This window comes from Panicum hallii, chromosome 9, assembly GCF_002211085.1.
Source record: "Panicum hallii strain FIL2 chromosome 9, PHallii_v3.1, whole genome shotgun sequence".
NCBI classification, from domain to species: domain Eukaryota; kingdom Viridiplantae; phylum Streptophyta; class Magnoliopsida; order Poales; family Poaceae; genus Panicum; species Panicum hallii.
This window is the reverse complement of record NC_038050.1, coordinates 30923580-30945884: the sequence shown is the minus strand read 5'-3', so window position 1 is coordinate 30945884 and position 22305 is coordinate 30923580. Positions and strand designations below refer to the sequence as shown.

At 51.6% G+C, this 22305-nt stretch overlaps 1 protein-coding gene across 1 annotated transcript; it reads right to left on the bottom strand.

Moving 5' to 3' along the window:
• LOC112872978 (ethylene-responsive transcription factor 1-like) lies at positions 1-1031 on the bottom strand. The gene is made up of 2 exons (XM_025936010.1): positions 732-1031; positions 1-620 (listed from the first exon to the last, which is right to left on the bottom strand). Exons 1-2 carry the CDS (start codon positions 991-993, stop codon positions 1-3), a joined length of 882 nt encoding a protein of 293 aa, XP_025791795.1. The 5' UTR covers positions 994-1031.
• Positions 1032-22305: the final 21274 nt, after the last annotated feature.

Here is a 22305-nt window from a genome sequence, read left to right as displayed (position 1 = left end):
TCAAAAGCAGAGCGAGCTGTCGTCGCCAAAGCTCCACAGTGACATGGTCCCGTGCTCCACCGCAGCGACGCTGCCAGTGAGCATGCTCTCCAGCGGCTCAAACGCGCCGTCGCAGCTGAAGTACGAGGCCAGCTCGCCGTACAAGTCGTACGAGTCGAACGCCTCCTGGCCGTCATAGCTGGCGCACACCGCGGAGGGAGGCAAAGGCAGCGCCTGCGTGGCCTCGCCGTTTGCCGGCGGTTTCTTGGCGCCGCCTGGCTCGCGCACAACTCCAGGCGCCGCCGCGGCATAGCTCACGGTTGGCGGGCAGTGCGTGATGACTGCGCTGGCGTTGGCGTTGGCACTGGCACGGCGGCGTCTCTTGCGGTCTGGCGGTGGGGACGACGGGAAATTGAGCTTGGCCTTGGCGCCGCGGAGGCGGCGCGCGGCCCCGTCGTAGGCGCGCGCGGCGGAGTCAGCGGTAGGGAAGGTGCCGAGCCAGACGCGGACGCCGCGCACGGGGTCGCGGATCTCGGCCGCCCACTTGCCCCACGGCCGCTGCCGCACGCCGCGGTACTTCCTCGCGCCTCTCCCCGCTCGCCGCTTCGCCTCCAGCCTCGAGGTGTTCTTGCCATGGCGCCCTGCGACCCAAGAACAGATGTCACTAATTCTCACCCAAATGACGTAGAATGGGGCTATCTTTTCGCAGCTCATCAACCGGACTGCAAACCTCCACGGAAAGGTCGCCTCACCGTGAGGAAACAGGGGAGAGAGCGGCCTGAAGCCGAACGGCGCCAACACCTCTTCCTTGACGGCGTCGTTGTCTATGTCATCCATCTCGAACGCGTCTTCCTCAGAATCGCCATCGAACTCCTCGAAAGCTGCCTCGAAGTCGTCGTCACCATGGCCACTCCATGGCCTCTTGTTCTTGGCTGGCCAGGGATGGCTCACCGGCGAGCGGCGGTCTGGCTTCGCTACCGGGATGAGGTCGGCGATGATGGCGCCACCGCACATCTCTCTTGCTTCGAGCAGAAATTCTTTCCGTGAGGTTTGGCTCGAGAGTGTGAGTACGTATTGGAACTTGGGAGTGTCCTAGGCTTTATATATAGAAAAAACGTTGAGATTAATCACTAGGTGCACGAAATCCGCATGTGGCGCGCCACACCGACATAGGGCCGTATTTAAAAGATTTAGAAAACCCTTTACGATAGGGTTCCGTTTTGGACGATAAAAAAACAGCCGCATGAGCATTGAATGTGCAGTTCGCAAAGACGCTCCGACCCCATACGTCGTCTGTGTTAAAACCGGACCCTCCATATTAATCAGTAGACTTGTCGAACACTCGTCAGGATCTCGTCAGGGCAAACGCAAGTTACTGTGTTCAAGACTTAGCAGACCAGCTAGGGCGCCCCTAATGTCGTAGAAATGAAGAAGAACGTCATATGGTCTGAAAAAGATTAGGGCAGAGTCAAAAGTAAAAAAAAAATATGCATGGTTATTCAATCCTTGTGTGTCGACGGGCACCGGTGGATGCCGCGCTTGATGAGTGTGGGTACGGTTTATGTGTACGGTGTATGTGAGTTGCTAGCGCACTGCCCTGCATCATGTACCATCACGCTGAGCTAAGCTAGCGGCGCGCGCGTCGCTGGTTTTGAGATGCTCCTCCATCCATCCAAGATCTGTACGTGCCCCTCCATTATCCATCTGTGTGACGCCGACCGTGCTCCTGTTTTCGTTTAATGATCAGTTGAGTCACACGAGAGGCCTCAGAGTCGCCGTCCGCAATGCACTGCGGTCGCAAAACCGTCTTATCCGGATACGAGGAAAGCCCTGGCCGGTTTTGCCAAGTGGACATTGTTATTCTTTTAATTTCTCGCGCATGCACGCACGGTGGTGGCGTCAGCGTTGACGAGAGAACGAACACTCTTTTTGAGCCCCGGCCACTTGCTTGCATTCTTTGGCCTAATATAATGGCCTGTGAAGGAAGGAAACTACTCGAGAATTTATCGATCGATTTTGTTTCTAGGTGACATGCATGGCAGCAGAATAAAATATCAGGGCCTCTGCTAGACTGCTACATCCAGAGATACACAAGCCTGGAGTGATGGTCTCCAACATTTTCTACTGTAGATCGCGAGGAGCCAAACCGCCAACGAATTTTGCAGCTGAAACCGCGACTGCTGCCCATGGTTGAAGCCAGCTGAGCACGCGGTATCTCGAAAGCCGCAGGGATTATTTCACGGTGGGTGGGTGGGTGGGTTGGGTGGGTTACCGTACAAACCGATTAAAGCAAAGTTCATTAGGTGATTATTAGTCCAAGATGTCCGAGAATATTGATTCGATCTCTTCTTTTTTTTTTCTTCGGGGCGGGAGATTCGATTTCGTGTTAGTTGTGCTTCCTCGTGCACTGTTCTTTGCGGCTGTCGTCAGGTAAGCTTTCACTGGAAAGAAAAAAAGGGTGAGAAATTTTGTTGCTTGAACAAAGGTAAAATAGTAATAAATAATTTTCATATTATTTTTTTCAGATGAAACTGCTTGAAGCTACTTCCTCCGTTCCAAATTATATAGGCCGTTTTAGCATTTCTAGATGCATAGTTTTTGCTATGCACTTAGATATACACTACGTCTACATCCATAATAAAAATTATGCACCTAAGAATAAGAAAACAACCTATAATTTGGAATGGAGGGAGTATATCTGGATCTCGGGCTGAAGATTTTAATCAGAGATATGTTGATTGACTGAGAACCACATTCAATATGAGAGAAAGAGAGAGAAGCAAAGTTGCTGCTGAGCAGGATCATGCTGTTCAACCTCATTTGCAGAAAAGTCTCTGCGGGTTGAGCCAAACCAGTATTTTCAACTGGGGCGTGAACATATCGAAAGGAGCAATAACTGATTGGCACTGGCCAAACTTCCACTGGTACGGTGTTTGAGTTTGATCAAAGTGATCAACAGCCTCTTGAAACATGAGATAAATTTCCATCTGTACTACCTGGCCTACACTTCGATTTTCATTGACATTGATCTTCCAAAGAATTCTGCCATGTGGTTGCAAAACCATATGTATTTGGGACTTGGGCCTCTTTTTGCTGCATTTGGTGGCTCATTTTCCCACTGTCCCTTCCCATTGTGTTGTTCATGGTAGAAACTTTGGTTGAGGTTGGCAGGTCTTTGTGTCCAAACTAAAAAAAGGTTGTAATAATTCAAGTCATCCACAGGAATAGGGTCCTCATATCGTCCAAGATTTAACCAGCTGCTAAGCAACTTCACATTGGATAATCCATATTGGATTATTCAACTATGAATTGTGGCACTGACTTTCCGAATCCACCACTCTAGCTTTATCACATCCTCAATGTATTCCTGCTCCCAGTGGATGTATGTGTTAAATTGTTAAGGTTCTATGTGGTGGATGCAACCATATGTGTATGGATATATGCTTTTTTTAAGAGAAAAGGAAATTGTTCCAGCCTCACCTTGCACTGCGCAGATGTGGACGACGTCGGCATCAAGCGGGCAGACCCTGATCTTGACGTCTAGGTCTCAGTCGTACTTCTCGGAGACAGCGTCAATGGCCTCCTCAAGGAAGGTGGGCTTCGGGGCCGGGTTCTCCAACTTTAGGTCGCCGAAGATGGAGATGGAGGTGTCGGAGGAATCGGTGAGGAAGGAGAGCGAGGTGGAGGTGGAGGCGGATGGGGATGGGGACGGCGGGAGAGGAGCAGCAACACAAGGAGGAAGGGGAGGGAGATGAAAGGGAGGGGCGAGCGGGCCATTGGGGTCAGAGGATCCAGAAGATTCTAGAAGGATTGGAGTTCGAGGTCGAGGAGGGGTAGGTCTCCATGGCCTCTTTCCTCGAAGAGGGAGATCTCTTCACGGAGGAGGGAGGAGGAAGAGTGGAGACAATGAAGCTTGGTGGATGCGCTCGTAACCAACATTGAAAGATATTATAAACTACTATTGAAAAAATGATCCGTGAACTAGAAATAACATTCCATGACGTATAGAGGAAACGCCGTCAACCCTTTTAAGCTCCTCCCTTCCCCTAGCCATCTCCAGCTAGAGCTCGAGCTCCGCGCAAAGGATGCATGGCCGAGCGAGGGCGCTGTCCTGATCTTGCTCCCACGTGGCATCTCTCATTTGTTCTCTCTCGCCACCGAAGAAAGCAAGCCACCTCCAATTCCAATCCAAGTCACCTCTCTGTTGCTCTCCTCAAATGGGCAAGCAAACAAGCCACAGATCCGGCATCTCCGAACAGAGCAAGCAAGCAGCATGCCTCTCTCCTGCCTGCTCGCACGGACAAGCATTAAATCCACCGCCACAATCTTCAAGTCCACCAAATCGATGGGCGCTAGAGGTCGAGCTCCACCAAAAACCTACCTTTATGTGTGAGCCACTTGTTAGATTGATCTCCTAGCTTATCGGACCCTAACGGGCCGATGGGCCACCTCACCCCGCGCCCTGATCAGGGGCGTCCCAGCTGATCCCTAGCTGGTGGGCCCCCGTCGCGCCGCGCTATAAAGAGAGGTGGGGGCCAGCGGCTCGGATCACGAAGTTCACCGGCCGCCGCCACCCCACCCACAGTCAACCCTAGCCGATCTAGTCTACGCGTGGTCAGCGGCGGGAAGCTCCTCCGGCCACCTTCGACGCCCCTGCCTCGACCCCAGCCAGCGGACGCAACCTCACCTTCGGCCACCGCGAGCGCGAATGCCTACGGCCGGACTACTCTGAGCTCCCGCACTGCATCACCAATGGCAGGCACGTCTGCGTCAGCCGCCGGCCAAGGGCACGAAGGTATACCCGTGCACTCCTCTGTCTCCCTCTAACTCTCTCTGTTACTCGAAAAAGCCAATTCAAACAGAGCATATCCTAATCTAATCGCGCAGTAGCAGATCCTTGTAGTTTACATTGGTATCAGTTGCCTAATCTACTTGCGTTGATTAGTATTGGAAGATCAAGAGAAAAAGCACCCTTGAAAAGATCCCAGAAACACTCCCAGTGCAAAACCCCGAAAACCTAACCCTAACCCTAATTCTAGCAAACACACAGAAGAGGGGCGGCGGCCAAAAGAGAACTTACCTGGCTCTCCTTGCGCCGCCCACCGTCGGCGTGCATGGGACGCCGGTGTGCCGACCAGATCCCGCGAGGCCTTGGGCCCCGCGCGGACAGAGCCTGCGTGAGCTGCCTCCGGGCTGCTCGCCGCGCCACGGATCAGGGCACCATGGCGATGCCGCTCGTCGGCGACGCGCTCACCTTGCGGTGAACGCGCGCGCCGGCGAGGGGGCTCGCTGTGGCGCCGCTCGCTTGTCACCGCCGGCCGCCAGCTCTCACTCTCGCTCGGGGTGGGGAAGGAGCAGGCATCGGGGGAAGGAGAGACTGAGCTAGGGTTAGCCAGAGACGGGGTCGCGTCGGGGTTTTGATCGTCCGAGAACCACGCGCGTCCGTTGATCTTGATCGGACGGTAGCTATCGAGCCGCGATGCAATGGGCTCCTTTAGGCCCAGGCGGGAGAGGGAAATGGCGGCCCAGGCCCAGGTTGTGTAGCACGCAACCGCGAGCGCACGCGCAGGCGCGCGCAAAGGCGTGCAGGCCGGGCGATAACGGGCCTCGGCCTAGTACAGTCGGGCGCGCGTGAGCCCGGGTTTTGCGTAGGTGTTGCACGCGTAAGGGTCCAGTTGCTGCTGGGCTGCCGCGACGAGTTTTGGGCTGGCTGGGCTGCTTGCGACAGAAAGAGCTGTGCATCTTCTTTCAATTTCCAGAAGCACTTTTCAATAGAATTTGATTGAATTTGATGCATTTCAAATTCAAACTTGATTGAACTTTGATGCACTGCTTATAAAAGATAAATTTAGACATATTTTGATAGAATTACAGTTTTTCCGCTGCAAAGATTACATAGTTTTATATGCTTTTGATTACTTGTCTTGAAATTTAAATTTGAACCAACGGGATAATTTAAATTCTTCAAGGCAAATAGATATTTTTCTGAGTCGTAATATTGTTATCTTTTTGACCAACGTTAACAAGTGACAATATTGCATTTTTTTTACTGAATTATCTTTTATAGATATTTTTCATGTATTATTTCTATTTATGCCCAACGGTATTCTAGATTTAATACAAAAGACATTATGCCTCAATTTTTGATACATAATTTTTCATGTATTATCTCTAATTCTGCCCAACGGTGTTTTAGATTCAATACACAAGGTTATTGCATATTTTAATTCATGACCAACGTCGTATTTATACATATGCAATAATTTATTTGACTTTATTTTAATGTTTTCACCACTCATGAATGTTTTTCAGGAGGATTATCAATGATGATTTCCATCAATGATATTCCTATATTAAAGGGAGACAATTACAATGAATGGTACAGAAAGCTGGACCTCTATTTCATCATGGGTGAATTGGATTGGGTCCTAGCTACACCGACTCCCACAGAGCCGTGCCTCCTGAGAGACAGGACACAGACACAGATGCTTCTTGGAAGCAAACAGAGCTTGCTTATAAGAAAGCAAGAGCAGACGATGAGAGGCTTTATGCAAAATGGTTCCCTGCCAACAAGAAGTGCTTGGCAGTGGTAAAGAACACGATTGAGCCTGCAATTATGGGCTCAATCCCAGATTGTGCCACCGTCATAGAATATCTTGAAAAATTAAAGAACCAGTACACTGGTTCTTCAAAAACTTATGCAACCCAGTTGATTAAACAACTGGTTTCAGAAAGATACACTGGCGGTGGCATTAGAGAACACTTTCATCGCATGGTCAACCAGAACAACAAGCTTAAGTCATTGGACCTTGCTTTCAAGGAGGATCACATTGTCCATCTGGTTTTTGCTTCGTTGCCAAAAGAATTTGACACTTTTGTTGTCAATTACAACACCCAACCACAAACTTGGGATATAGAAAAGACTATTGCGTTGTGTGTTCAGGAGGAGGAAAGGATAAGGTCCACCACTGGCGGATCCTTAAATTATGTGAACAAGAAGAAGCATGCCAACTTTAAAGGCAATTTTTCATCTTCTTATTCATCGTCCTCTAAAAGCAAAAGCTCTCAACAACATAGACCTCAAGAAGGACAGGTTCTAGTTGATAAGGACCAATGCCTCTACTGCAAGGAAAAGGGACACTACAAGAAGAACTGTCACAAATATCTAAAGATGATCATGGAAAAGAGAGGTGAGAACATTATTTCTTTTGTAAATGAATCCTTGTATATAGAATATTCAAAAACCACTTGGTGGATTGATTCAGGAGCAACTGTTCATATTGCAAATTCGTTGCAGGGATTCCATTCGACGAGAACCACTCAGAGAAGCGAAAAGCAAGTTAGAGTGGCAAATGGAGCTCAGGCAGACGTTGAAGCAGTGAGAGACGTTCATTTGGAACTTGACACTGGCTTCATTATAGTCCTTAGGGATGTTTTATATGTACCTCTTTACACAGAAACTTAATTAGTGTGTCTCACCTGGACAAAGATGGTTATTCCTGTCTATTTGGAGATGGCAGGTGTTTGATCGAATGTAATGATATAGTTATTTCCATTGCATTCAGAAAGAATGATCTTTATTTGATTTCGTTACGCGGAAGTGTGAATTCCGTATGCGATAACAATGCGAATGTATTCTCGTCTACACTCACGAATATAAAACGGAAAAGAACTCAAGATGCGTCGTCGAAATTATGGCACTGTCGTTTAGGCCATATTTCGAGGGGGAGAATTGAGAGATTAATTAAAAATTAAATTCTTCCTCCATTAGAGTTCTCTGACTTAGTGCATTGAATGCATAAAAGGCAAATTCGTAAAGAAAATAAAGAAAAATGCTAAGAGGAGCACAGGTGTATTAGAAATAATTCACACATATATCTATGGTCCGTTTAATGTAAAGAGTGTGGATGGTTATGACTCGTTCATAACATTCACAGACGATTATTCCCGTTATGGATACATTTATCCAATTAAAGAAAGATCGGAGGCTTTGGATAAATTTAAAAATATTCAAGGCCGAAGTAGAAAATCAACACGATTTAAAGATCAAAATCGTAAGATCCGATCGAGGAGGGGAATACTACGGCCGACATACCCAATATGGCCAAGTCCCAGGACCTTTTGCGAAGTTCCTGATGGAGCAAGGCATAGTAGCCCAGTACTCGATGCTGGGCGAACCTTAGCAGAACGGAGTAGCTGAAAGACGCAATCGTACCTTGATGGATATGGTGCGAAGCATGATGAGTTACTCTACATTGCCAGTAAGTTTATGGATGGAGGCTCTGAAAACCGCCATTCATATTCTCAACAGAGTTCCAAGTAAATCGGTGCCGAAAACGCCGTATGAAATGTGGACAGGAAGAGTATCCTCACTGAATCACCTGCGGGTGTGGGGGAGTCCTGCTGAGGCAAAAGTGTTTAACTCGACCATTGCAAAACTAGATTCCAAAACCGTATCTTGCCATTTTATTGGCTATCCAGAAAGGTCAAAGGGTTTTCGTTTCTACTACCCAGACAGATCTACAAAATTTGTAGAAATGAGGCACGCAGTCTTCCTTGAAGATCAAATGATCCGGGGGAGCGGCACAGCAAGGAAAATTGATCTTGAGGAGAAGCGGGTGTATACACCCAATCCCGTGATTCAGGAATCTTTTTTCCCGCTGCCCGCTGTGTCAGCACCACCAGTGCAAGTCACTGCGATGCCAACACCTGTAATGGCTCCTTTTGTGGTGACGATGAATGAGGAAGTGGAACCCATTCATCAGGCTCCTAACGAGCCTATTGCCGCACAAGAAGAGGAGCACCAGCAGCCCCAAATAGATGAGGCACCGCAGGCTCAGGCTCATGCGAGACCTCAAAGAATAAGAAAGTGCGCTATTTCTGATGACTATGAAGTCTATAATAGCGAAGAAATTCAAATGGAGGATGATCCCACTTCATTTGAAGAGGCCATGAGAAGTGAACATTCGTCGAAATGGCTTGATGCCATGGAAGATGAAATAAAATCAATGAGTACCAACAAAGTATGGGACTTAGAGGAAATTCCTAAAGGAGCCAAAACAGTAGGCTGCAAATGGGTCTACAAAACCAAATATGACTCCCAAGGGAATATAGATAAATTTAAAGCACGACTCATGGCAAAAGGTTACACACAAAGAGAAGGAATTGATTACAACGAGACTTTTTCCCCAGTCTCATGTAAAGATTCCTTCAGAATCATAATGGCTCTTGTAGCTCATTATGATCTAGAATTACATCAGATGGATGTGAAGACAGCATTCCTGAATGGGGATCTAGAAGAAACCGTCTACATGGCACAGCCGAAAGGTTTTGTCGTGGAAGGCAAAGAAAAATTGGGATGCCGTATGAGGAAATCGATTTATGGGCTAAAGCAAGCTTCAAGACAGTGGTACTTAAAGTTCGATAAGATAATAAAAGAATTCGGATTTAGAGAAAATGTCGAGGACAATTGCGTTTACGCAAAGTTCAAGGATGGGAAGTACGTCTTCCTGATCTTATATGTGGACGATATTCTATTGGCAAGTAGTGATGTCAGTCTGCTACTGGAAACGAAAAGATTTCTATCCTCGCATTTCGAGATGAAAGACCTTGGTGAAGCAAGATTCGTTCTAGGAATCGAGATTCATCGAGATAGATTGAAAGCGGTATTAGGACTGTCGCAAAAGACATATATAGAAAAGGTCCTAAAGAAGTTCAACATGCATAAATGCAGTGCCTCACCTGCACCTATAGTTAGTGGCGACAGATATGGGGAATTTCAATGTCCCAAGACTCAGTATGAAATCGATCAAATGAAAACGGTACCATATGCTTCTGCTGTGGGAAGCTTACAGTATGCACAAGTGTGCACACGCCCTGATATAGCTTATGTTACCGGGTTGCTTGGCAGATTCCAGAGTAATTCAGGACCAGAACACTGGAAATTGGTGAAGAAGGTTCTGCGCTATTTGCAAGGAACCAAAGACCTCATGTTAACGTACAGGAAAACAGAATCTCTGCGTATCGTAGGATACTCAGACTCCGATTGTGCAGGAGATGACAGAAAATCCACGTCAGGATATGTGTTCACCCTGGCCGAGGGAGCAATATCGTGGAAAAGTTGCAAACAAACCGTCACTACATCGTCCACTATGTATGCCGAGTTTGTTGCGTGTTATGAGGCTACAGGGTAGGTGAACTGGCTAAAGAAGTTCATACCCGGTCTGAGAATGGTTGATGATATATCTAAACCATTACAGTTGTACTGCGATAACGAGCCCGCAGTAATGTATGCTCACAACAACAAGACAAGTGGTGCTGCCAAACACATAGATATAAAGTATTATGTTGTGAAAGATAAAGTCCGAGATCAGATTATAAATCTTGAGCATATAAGCACAGTGAAAATGCTTGCGGATCCGCTAACGAAAGGCTTACCACCCAGCGTGTTTAAGGAACACGTAGCCGGCATGGGGCTAAGGGATAGCCTATGATCTTCGGACTACAAGGGCCCCCCAAAAAAAAGATTAAAGAATCCGTCTCTGAATGGAAGCGTGAATTGTAGCTGCTAAATCTATCGACAGACGATCATGACGATGAGGCATGCTCTATACACAAATCTATGACGAAACGCGAAAAAGTAAAAGAAAAAGAAAAGTACAGGGTGAGATCAAGGGGGAGACTGTTAGATTGATATCCTAGCTTATCGGACCCTAATGGGCCGATGGGCCTGTCAGACCCGGGGCCACCGGGCTGGGCATGTTACGAAGTTTAAGAGATTAAGCCCGTCTTATCTCTTATTCATTTTGTTTATCTCTTGTTTATCCCGTTTAAATAGGAGATAGAGCTAACCAACACGGAGAGGATCTACTCGAGATGTGTTCTGGTGTGATCCCTCGACGGGAGTTGGTTAGCATCTTTGTAACTCTGACCTCTCGGATATATAAGGGAGGTCAGGGACCCCCCTCAAAACAGAAGATCATTAGGTCAGTCTACACCAAAGAGAATACAAGCCACCATACAGGGCGTAGGGTGTTACGCTCCGTGCGGCCCGAACCTGTCTAAAGTCTTGTGTTCCTTGCACCTTCGAGTTCCTGATCTCGGCGTCCCCTCACCCAAAACTTACCACCTTGGGTATATCCCTCGGTGGGCAGCCGGTTAAACACCGACAGCTGGCGCGCCAGGTAGGGGAGCGCGTCGAAGATCCACCGGCGAGCTCGATGGCATCTTTCAATTTCGCCAGATCAGTTCCCTCTCAGGGTACGACGTTCGTTTTTGGCTCGTGGGTTTGCATCGCAGATGGTGCGGGCAACTTTCGGCGATTCCTCGTCGACATGACGCCGAAAACCGTCGCTGCGGATCCTCGCAGCGGCCTCGACAAGTTCGTCGACGAGCTCGACAACTTGCCGCTCCATGCTTCCGCGGCACAGATCGAGATGGAATCTGTCCCAAGCTCGACTTCTTCCGGTGTCGCGACAACTTCCCCTGGTTTGGACTTGTTTCAATCTAGGGATTCGCATGGTCGGACTCAACCCGGTTTGTGCGAACCGGCCACTGATCTTCAGGAGGCCAACGCATCTGGATCCCTCTCCATGTTAGAGAAGGGTCTGGACCTGCTACTCCGGGACGGAAGTCCCGAAGCCACCGCGTGTCGGGAGGCTTCGGGTTGTTCTGGTCCCGGTGATTTGGTGATCACCTCCTTGCCGAAGGGGCGCGTTGTGCATTGGAGGGGCATGATGCTCTCCAATCTACTCGAGGCAGAGAGACGGCTTGTGGCTCACCTCGAGCCATTGCCTTTTCAAGAGGGCAGGCCATTGGCCACCGCGGCGGAGGGGTCGACAGAGCTAGTCGACGAAAGTTCTCATGAGCTTTCCTCCCGCCAGGTGCTAATGGCCGAAGGAGGCGAGGACGGTGGGGACTTTCCCATCGACAACTTTGAAGCGATCTCTGAAGATGAGATCACAGCCAACGCCGGTAACGAGAACGATGCTGATCGTGAGGCACGGAGGGCCAGGAACAGGGCCCGCGCAATCCGGCGGAGGAGAGCCAACGAGCGAAGGCGATCTATGCATCGCGAGCTCGACCCTGAGTTTGCTGCCGCAAGCGAGCGGGGTTTCAGGACTCCGGTGGCCAACATCGCCAGGGTCACGGCCATCCTCGAGCGCAGCCACGACCCGGAGGTACGTCAAGCACTCCTCTACGCGCAGAGGGTCTGGATCCAGCTGGATCAACACAGTCCGGCGTCCATCATCCGGGAAGAGCGTGTGGACGAGAGTCGAAGCCAGGCTCGCAGTCGAACGGATGGCGGCCGTCCTCAACACCAGATCAGCAACGACAACGCTCGAGGGAGCCAGGCCCCTGGCGGGAGGCAACAGCCACCGCAAGGGGGTCATCTGCGACAGGCCAGTCGACGACCTCCTTCGGAGGACCTGCGCCAGCACATCAATGAAGGTCGCAACGCGCGCACCGTGATCTCCTCCAGGCGCAAGACCCGCGAAGAAGTCGAAGCTGAAGGTACTGACTGTAGCGATCGATTTCCTGCTTTCTCTGCTCGTTTCAGCAGCTACAAGTACCCGGAGGGCTTCAAGCCGATCGGCATCACCAAGTACGACGGCAAGCAGGCTCCCCAGCAGTGGCTTCGCTGCTACTCCACGGCCATTGAGGTCGCGGGGGGCTCAAATATCACCAAAGTCGTCTACTTCCCGATGGCTTTGGACCTTGCGCTGCTCACTTGGCTGGAGAGCCTCGGCAGCAACTCCATCAATTCCTGGGAACGACTTAAGAAGGTCTTCATCGACAATTTTCAGGGAGCGATTACCCGTGCAGGTACTCGACACGATCTTGCCCAGTGCAAGCAAGAACGTAACGAGCTTCTGCGGTCCTACACGCGGCGCTTCTTCGACGTCCGCGCCACCATCGCGAACATCTCGGAGGAGGACATCATCGACTGTTTCTATAACGGCATCACCGACCCGAGCATATACAGAGACTTCGGGCAGAACAGGCCGAAAACTGTTGCGGGCCTTCGTGATATGATACACGATTGGTCCGAGCAGGAGGAGAAGATGCGGGAGCGGTTCCCGCGGTGCCACGATAACAATCTGCGGCGCCCAAACGACAACCGCAGCGACAAAGGCCAGCGGGACTTTTCCGGGCCACCCCGGAAACGAAAGCCAGATGATGTCATCGCGGCTATTGATCGTCCTTCGCGGGGCAAGAAGTCGACAACTCAGGAGGAGTTCGAGAAGCTCCTGTAGAAGAAGTGCCCGTGGCACCCGGGCGCCAACCACGCCGCCATCGACTGCTACCACCTTCGGAGGACGTTCAGCAACTCTGGTGGCGGCAAGAAGAACAAGAAGCCTGCTGACAAAGAACCCGATGACGATGATCAGAAGGATCACGGGCGCAACCCGAAGTTTCAGGATGCGTCGAAGGTGGTCAACGTCATCTTCGGGGGGCGGGGGGGGGGGGCGAGGATTTCTGTTCCAGGCGGGATCAGAAGCTGCTCCTCCGAGAGATTTTGTCCATCGAGCCGGCGGTACCACGGCCACTCCGTTGGTCGGAAGTCCCCATCTCGTTCTCTCGTGATGACCAGTGGACGAGCTTTTCCGAGCCCGGTAAGTTTCCCTTGGTCCTGAATCCTGTGGTGGCGGAGGTCAAGCTTACCAAGGTCCTGATCGATGGCGGGAGCGGGCTCAATCTCATCTTCGTCAGCACTTTGAAGAAGATGGGTCTGGATTTCAAGGATATGCTGGTTCCCAGCAAGTCCCCCTTCTACGGCATCGTCCCAGGTAATGCGGCGCACCCGCTTGGTACGGTGGTCCTCCCAGTCACCTTCGGCTCGCGGGAGAATTATCGTACTGAATTCATCAAGTTCGAAGTGGCTACTTTTGACTCTTCTTACCATGCAATACTGGGTCGACCGGCACTTGCCAAGTTCATGGCAGTGCCGTATTATGTCTATCTGCTTCTTAAGATGGCAGGACTCGGTGGAGTGCTCACCCTCCGCGGCGACTTGAAGAAGTCGTACGACTGCAATCAGGAGGCGATCCAGTACGCTTCGACTACTCGCGTGCCAGATGCTTCGGGAGAAGTACTCGCGGCCGCGCAGCAGCTCTCCCAGACCGGGCTGGAGATTCCTTCCAAGAAGGCCAACAAGTCGAGCATCCAGTCGACTGATGATGTGGCCCTCAAGACGATCCAGCTCCAGGAGGGAGATTCATCCAAGACTGCCATCATCGGTGCGGGCTTGGGTGACAAATAGGAACTCGCGCTCGTTAGCTTTCTTCGGGCTAACCGAGACATATTCGCATGGAAACCAGCGGATATGCCAGGGGTGCCCAGGGAGTTGATCGAGCATGCTTTGAATGTACACCCGAAGGCTACGCCTAAGAAGCAACGCCTGCGGAGGTTTGCCCACGACAAGCGTGAGGCCATTAAACGGGAGATCGCTAAACTTCTCGCGGCTGGATTCATTAAAGAAGTAATCCATCCAGAGTGGGTAGCGAATCCCGTCCTTGTAAAGAAAAAGAACAATGAATGGAGAATGTGTGTCGACTACGCCGATCTCAACAAGCATTGCCCAAAAGATCATTTTGGGCTGCCGCGTATTGACCAAGTCATCGATTCGATGGCTGGATGTGTCCTTTTTTGTTTTCTTGATTGTTACTCAGGGTATCATCAGATTTCGCTCAAGGAGGAGGACCAAATAAAGACTGCATTCATCACCCCGTACGGGACTTACGCCTACAAAACAATGTCCTTCGGGTTGAAGCACGCAGGAGCAACATATCAGCGTGCGATCCAGATGTGTTTCGCGGATCAGCTGCATCGGAATGTCGAGGCCTATGTGGATGACGTGGTCATCAAGACCAGGGATTCCGATAACTTGATCATAGATTTGGAGGAAACATTCAGCAGTCTGCGCAGATTTCGTTGGAAACTCAATCCCACCAAGTGTGTCTTTGGAGTACCTTCAGGGAAACTGCTCGGGTTCATCGTCAGCAATCGGGGCATTGAAGCCAACCCTGTGAAGATCACGGCCATCACTGATATGGAGGCTCCGGCCACAATCAAGGATGTGCAAAAGTTAACAGGTTGTATGGCGGCTCTGAACAGGTTCATCTCCCGGCTCGGGGAGAGGGGATTACCCTTCTTCAAGCTCCTGAAACGCCAGGATAAGTTCCAATGGACGGAGGAGGCTGAGCGGGCCTTGCAGGACCTGAAACATCATCTACAGTCACCTCCAATCCTCACAGCACCGTTGCTAGGGGAGGATCTACTACTTTACATCGCGGCAACAACTCATGCTATCAGCAGTGCTATTGTAGTCGAGCGAGGCGAAGAAGGCCATGCGTTTGGAGTTCAGAGGCTTGTCTACTTCATCAGCGAGATCTCTCCGAATCCAAGGTACGGTATCCTGCTGTTCAAAAGCTTTTGTATGCAATCTTAATCACATCAAGAAAGCTGCGCCATTACTTCGATGAGTACATGATCACTGTGATCACGGACTTCCCGCTGGCGGATATTCTTCATAATCAAGATGCCACGGGGCGCATATCCAAGTGGGCAGTTGAACTGGGGGCTTTGTCAATAGACTTCAAGCCACGCACTGCAATCAAGTCACAGGCTCTAGTCGACTTCATGGCTGAATGGAGGGAGAACCAAGTCCCAACTCCAGTGGACATGCCAGAGCACTGGACCATGTATTTTGATGGGTCCCTCAAGCTCGACGGCGGCGGTGCTGGGGTTCTGCTTATTTCTCCACGAGGTGAGCAGTTGAAATACGTCCTTCAGATCCTGTGGGCGGTATCCAACAATAAAGCCGAGTATGAAGCTTTGCTTCACGGGCTTCGTTTGGCGATATCACTAGGGATCAAGCGACTACTTGTATATGGCGACTCTCTTCTTGTTGTTTAGCAGGTCAACAAGGAATGGGATTGCAACAAGGAGACAATGGATGTTTATGTGCAGGAAGTGCGCAAGCTGGAAAGCAAATTCTTTGGCCTGGAGGTTCATCATGTATTCCGGAGCACAATGTTGGCGCGGACACCCTATCCAAACTGGGGTCCACGCGTGCCCAGGTCCCGCCGGGAGTCTTCGTCCAGGAGCTCAAACAGCCATCCATCAAGTCTTCTCCGCAGGTAGCCATCGACACGGGTCCCCAACAACCCGATCGAGAGGTTATGGTGCTGGAAGAGGACTGGCGAGGGGCTTTTATCGACTTCATACGCGATCAACGGTTACCAGTGGGAATTGACGCCAGGAGTGCTGACGCGGCTCGCATCTTGCGAAGAAGCAAGGGTTTCGTCCTGGTCGACGGCAAGCTCTATCGGCGAGGCGCTCGGTCAGGGGTTCTCATGAAGTGCGTCACGAAGGAAGCTGGCTACGACATACTGCAGGAGATCCACGATGGCGTCTGCGGCAACCATGCGGCTTCAAGAACACTGGTGGGAAAAGCCTATAGAGCCGGTTTCTGGTGGCCCACCGCAGTGACCGACGCGGAGGATCTCGTGCGCAGGTGCCAGAATTGTCAATTCTTCAGCAAACAGACGCATGTCCCAGCTCACAGCCTCATCACCATACCGCCGTCCTGGCCTTTTGCCTGTTGGAGTCTTGACATGATCGGGCCCTTCACGACGGCACCAGGCGGTTTCACCCATGTTCTGGTGGCTATCGACAAGTTTACTAAGTGGATCGAGTACAAGCCGATAGCCAAGCTCACGCCAGATCGGGTCGTCAATTTCATATCAGATATTATGCATCGCTTCGGCTTCCCCAACTCCATCATCATGGACTTGGGGTCCAACTTCACGGCGAACCAGTTCTGGGAGTTCTGCGAGAATGCTTGCATTGAAGTTAAATATGTCTCGGTTGCACACCCCAGGGCTAACGGACAAGTCGAACGGGCGAACGGCTTGATCATTGACGGCCTCAAGAAGAGACTTTATGATGAGAACAGCAAGAAGGGAGGCAAATGGGTGCATGAGCTACCGCATGTCGTCTGGGGGCTGCGGACTCAGCCGTCCAAAGCCACAGGACAAACACCGTTCTTCCTCGTGTATGGATCCGAAGCTATCCTACCAGCCGATATCATGTGGAAGTCTCCAAGGGTCGAAATGTACAATGAAGGCGATGCGGACGAGGCGCGGCAGTTAGAGCTCGATTCCGCGGAGGAAGCTCGCTGTACCGCCCTTGTTCAGTCAGCCCGGTACCTGCAGGGGATCCGGCGATACCATGATCGCAACGTCAGGGAGCGGTCATTCAGCGTCGGCGATTTGGTCTTGCGTCGTATTCAGGACGAGTCTGGCCTACACAAGCTCAATTCAAGGTGGGAAGGCCCGTTCGTCGTCAAGCAGGTCACAAGGCCAGGGTCTTATCGACTACAATTCCCCGAGGGTCGCGAGGTCCCGAACTCCTGGAACGTTCAGAACCTGCGCAAGTTCTACCCTTAAGTCGAGGCCCGGTAATCGCTAATTCCCCGGCGGCTCAGAAGATCTTCTTTCCCCGAATCAATTTTGAGGCCATGAGCCACATAACTCGGGTTGTACATGCCTTCTTACTTCCACGATGGCAAGTGTCACGTGCAAACATATATATATATACGAATCGACTTCTTGTCGCGCATGACGCGGGGGCTACGGCCACGGTCATCTCCCTTCGACTTCCGTTTCTGATGGAGCCCTCAGCTCCGGCTAACTCCTCGGCATATCGAGTTCCGCCGCGACCTTCGATGGTCGCACGCGACAGTAGTCGCACTTTTTCCAACACAGTCGATCCGCTCGACTGGCTTACACCTAGTACGTTGGAACGGCTCGCATAAAGAGATACATCGACTACATCCTGAGTGGCTGCACTCAGAACAGTCTTGTTTTTGCCAAAAAAGAACGGCAAGCTCGCGGCGCTGCCCGCACCTACTCTCTGCAAGCTTGATCCGTCCATCCGGGTCTTACCTAGCTTACGGAGCACGCTCACGGAAGGAGCGCTCTTCGACTACACTCCGAGGCATTGTACTCGGGGTAGTCCCTTTTTTGCCCTATGCACGGCAACCCCGCGACGATACTCGCGTTCTTCCCTAACAAGTCTAGACCCGCTCGATCGAGTTGTGGCTACTCTGTCAGACGAGTTCTAGCTGCCCTTCAGGTCGTTGCACCCAGGGACGCGTCTACTACTTGAGTCTCGTAAGCCTGGATCCCAATTCAGCTAAGACACGCAAACAAGTAGAGATGTCGAGGGAAGCATTTACATAAGAGAATGATTAATTGTTTCATATACCCTAATCCTGCAGTACATTGTGTACAATTTGTTCTGCTACAGGTTGGGCCTCTTGCAAGTACTCTTCGAACCGCTCGTTTGTGCAGTCCGCCGCCATCCCTTGCGCAAAGATGCTCAGCTGCGCGTTCGGCACGAAGGACTTTACATAGGCGAGGGCATTACTCACGCACGCAACTGGAGCTTCGGATGGGAACTTGAGCATCTTCTTCGGGGCTTCGCGGAGTCGCTCCAGCAGGGGCCGCGGGCCTGCGTCGCCTTCTCCTAGCGGATCCACCATGTCCACCAGCTCCTGGGCGGCTCCCCGGAGGTCCTCCAGCTCCTTGCACTGCTGCTCGTCCTTCTCGCCCAGCGCTTTGACTTGCTGAAGGCAGTCGACGAACTGACGTTCAGTGTCGCCGATCACCTTCTGCAGCCTTTCGACATCATCTGTACATCGATACAGCATATTCTTCACGTCAGTAAGCAGCTCCTCTTTGTATTTCGTTATTTTCCTAAGCTCTGTGGTAAGGGCACTTCAGCATCTAAAGGGAGTTACTGAGGAAAAGTACTCGAGGGAAGCGCGGGCCTACCTTGGTGCGCCTTCTTCTCTGCCTTGAGCTGCTCCTGGTGCTCTGCTTGTTGCTCCTTGAGCCGTTGTTGAAGCTCGGAGTTGGCCTCTTCGAGGTTCTTCAGGTCATTCTTGAGCAGCCAGGTCTCTCGAGTTCTTTCTTGCTTCAGTATATCCAGCTCTCGCTGCAGATAGCAGTTCTTTGTGATTTCCTCGGAGATGCGCTTGTCCAGGGCAGCTAATTCCCGCGCGTCACTCACGACCGCGCGGAGTTTCTCCGACTTCTTCTGGGATTTGGTGATTACATGCTGCGCAAAAGGGGGAGAATGAGTCCTAAACAACTCCCAATGCGCACATCTGGAACATTACCCGAGTATTATCATGGAGAAGTCGTATAGCTCCTTGAAGGTGCTCTTGAAAGTCTTCAGGTTCTCTGCCGACAGCAGGAGGTCATCCACCAGGTCGGTGGTGATGACGTTCTGGTGCCCTGGCCCGGCCCTCAACACCTCACGGGGACTCCCCGAGGGCCCGGCGGCATCCCCGGACAGCGGCGGCTGGACACCTGCAAGCATACGAAGTGGTCAACACATTATGCCCAGACCCCGGCAGCCAGTCGCGGGCGGGTAAGCGCGTACCTGTGCCATCGGTAGGAGCTGCACCAGGGGCCACGACTTGTTCCTCGCCACCGGGTCCGGCTCCCTCTTGTCGGGGCTCAGGAGGCGACAAGTCGGGGAGCGCCGCATCTGCTTCAGGGGCCACCTCTGCGGGTACTGGCCCCCCAGGCGCCGAGGGCTCGGGGGCTGCAGCAGCCGAGGCAGGCGCCGCAGCCGTGCTTGGTTCCAGCTGGAGTCGCACTGCGCTTGCAGCCCTGGTGATATCAACAACATTGTTATCCAAGTGGGCACGAGCAAGATCTTCAAGCGATTGAAGGAAAACTTACAGTGTCGACTTCTTCTTGGCGGCCTTCTTCACCCGCCAGGCCCATCGAGGAATGCTCGTTGCTGATGGCGAGGCCTGGTCGGCCGATGGAGGGGTCCCCGCCATGGCAATTGTCACCGCCGCGGCGGCGGAGGGGCCTGTCTCCACTCCTTCGGGTTCAGTCCCGGGTGGCAGAGCAGGGAGACTGCAAGGGGACGCTGTCAGTATTCAGCATCATTGATACTTTGCAACTGGCCAAAACAGCAACTCCGTACCTGGAGGACTCGATTTCTTGGGCCTTGCGTTTGCGCATCTGTCGCTGGCCCTTCGGCACCGGTGGTAGAGCGCCGGCCAACTCCAAGCTCTGGTCGGAGGAGTTCTCCCGGCGCGGTTCCCCTTCGGTTCCTTCACTCGCCTGCGAGTCCACGCACTCGGTGGACTCGCTGCTGCCTTGAACCGCAGCAAGGCGAGCCGTCTTGGTGGCAACGACGGCAGCAGGGCGTGGTCCTCCTTCGGTTTCTTCCCCCGCCTGCGAGTCCACGCATTCGGCGGACTCATTGCGGCTTTGAGCCGCAGCAAGGTGAGCCTTCTTGGCTGCCGTGGCTGCAGAAGGGAGGAGGTGATACGCTCGGGGGAGGTCCGGCTGCGGCGGGTAGCTGCAGTACAGCTCCGAGTGTCCCTGCAGAAAGTTCTTCAGTTCAGTACTGGTGCAGTAGCAGATTTCTTCAGTGAAAGAAGTCGAATACTTACCGGCGGGGGCGGATTTCGCACGGAGAACAAGGTGGGCACGTACGGCACGGCGTTCACGTCCAGCAGCACCCGCTGAACTCGCTGGAGCGCGACTTCGTCTGGCACCTCCTCTGTGCACATGCGAGAAGGGTCAGCAGGGCCGGTGTACTCGAAGCCCAGGCAACAGCGCTGTTGGATGGGCTGGACGCGGCGCTTGTAAAATGAGAACATGACGGAGGCGCCGGTAACTCCCTCCTTCTTCTGTGCCTCGATGGCCTCCAGCAGTTCTCTGACCTGTATCATCTCCATGCCGGAGGGTTCAAGGTTCCATTCCCCCCTCACCACTGGCGGTCTGCTCGACTTCGTCGGCAGGTGGGGAGCATGGTTTTCGATGTAAAACCACAGGTTTTTCCATCCAGAAAGGTTTGAGGGGAATTTATATGAAAGGTATTTTTCGCCGGCTTGCTGTCGCAGTTGGATGCCGGCGCCCCCCACCACGGCAAGTTTCTTTGTGGTCGGCTGGGGTTTGACGCGGAAGAGGAAGCGGAACAGATCCCAGTGGGGTTCGATTCCGAGAAATGCTTCGCAGAAGTGGATGAAAATGGAAATATGGCAAATGGAATTCGGGTTGAGGTGATGGAGCTCAAGCCCGTAGTAGTAAACAAGGTCACGAAAGAAGGAACAAGTGGGGAGAGCCAATCCCCGTTCGGCAAAATGGAAGAATGTGACGATTTCGTCGACATTCTCCATGGGGAAGGGCTCACGGAACGAGGGGCGCCAGTTTTTTCAGATTGTTGAGGGAGCACTTACTGTATGTCCACTCCGCGGTCGATGGCTCCGCATCCCTCTTCATTTCCTCGATCTCCGATTTCTTGGACGCCATCTCCGATGCGCCGGCCACGAGATGCTCGGGGGCTGCGGGGAGAGGGGCGGGGAGGTCGGAGTGGGAGGTCTTCTTGGGGGATGGCGGCGGTGTTTGGCTCGGATTGGGGAATTCGGTGGCTTTTGATGGAATGCAGATTGAAAGTGTGGTTTTTTCCTACAGTTATTGCGGGGTTTAATAACCAGCGGGGTGGGGAAAAGTTACTGTTCTGAAGTTCAAGAGTCGCTTCCGAGAATATTCCGAATCTGAGGGGTCGTTTGATGGGTTATTTGGAATGGATATTCGATTAATCATTTTTTCAGGGTTTGTTCGCCCGAAAAAAGTGTTTTTTCGAATTAACAATCTAATACCCACCATCCGTGCCATCATTTTGGTAATTTGGCAAGTTGCTATTTTTAGCCTGCATGTCATGGTTGTTAGATCCTTATTTCCAAATTTTGTGGATTTGGACTCAAGGCTCGGGGGCTGCGGGGTATGTGGCATCGACTACTTATTTTTCAAATTTCTTTGAAGGATGAAGAGGATTACAGACGAGTGGGACTCTCAGCCTGATTCTCCGATTCAACCTAAGGCTCGGGGGCTACTCCATATGGAGTGCGATTTTTAAATCGCACGCCATAACAAAAATTCGGGGTATGAGCACCTCATAGCTTCGATGCAGCCAAACAAGTACTCGAAGAAGGACTTCAAGACGAAGCTTCAGAAGAAGTCGAAGACTGCTTCGAAAGTACTCGATAAGCCTGCAGTACTCAGCTACGAAGAGCTCGGGGGCTTGTCAGACCCGGGGCCACCGGGCTGGGCACGTTACGAAGTTTAAGAGATTAAGCCCGTCTTATCTCTTATTCATTTTGTTTATCTCTTGTTTATCCCGTTTAAATAGGAGATAGAGCTAACCAACACGGAGAGGATCTACTCGAGATGTGTTCTGGTGTGATCCCTCGACGGGTGTTGGTTAGTATCTTTGTAACTCTGACCT

Bases quoted from the DNA above. Each gene is read 5' to 3' on its own strand.
- LOC112872978 (XM_025936010.1), bottom strand. From the start codon at position 993: ATGTGCGGTGGCGCCATCATCGCCGACCTCATCCCGGTAGCGAAGCCA. The intron at 621-731 runs GTGAGGCGACCT...CTTGGGTCGCAG, and splicing joins CTCTCCCCTGTTTCCTCACG to GGCGCCATGGCAAGAACACC.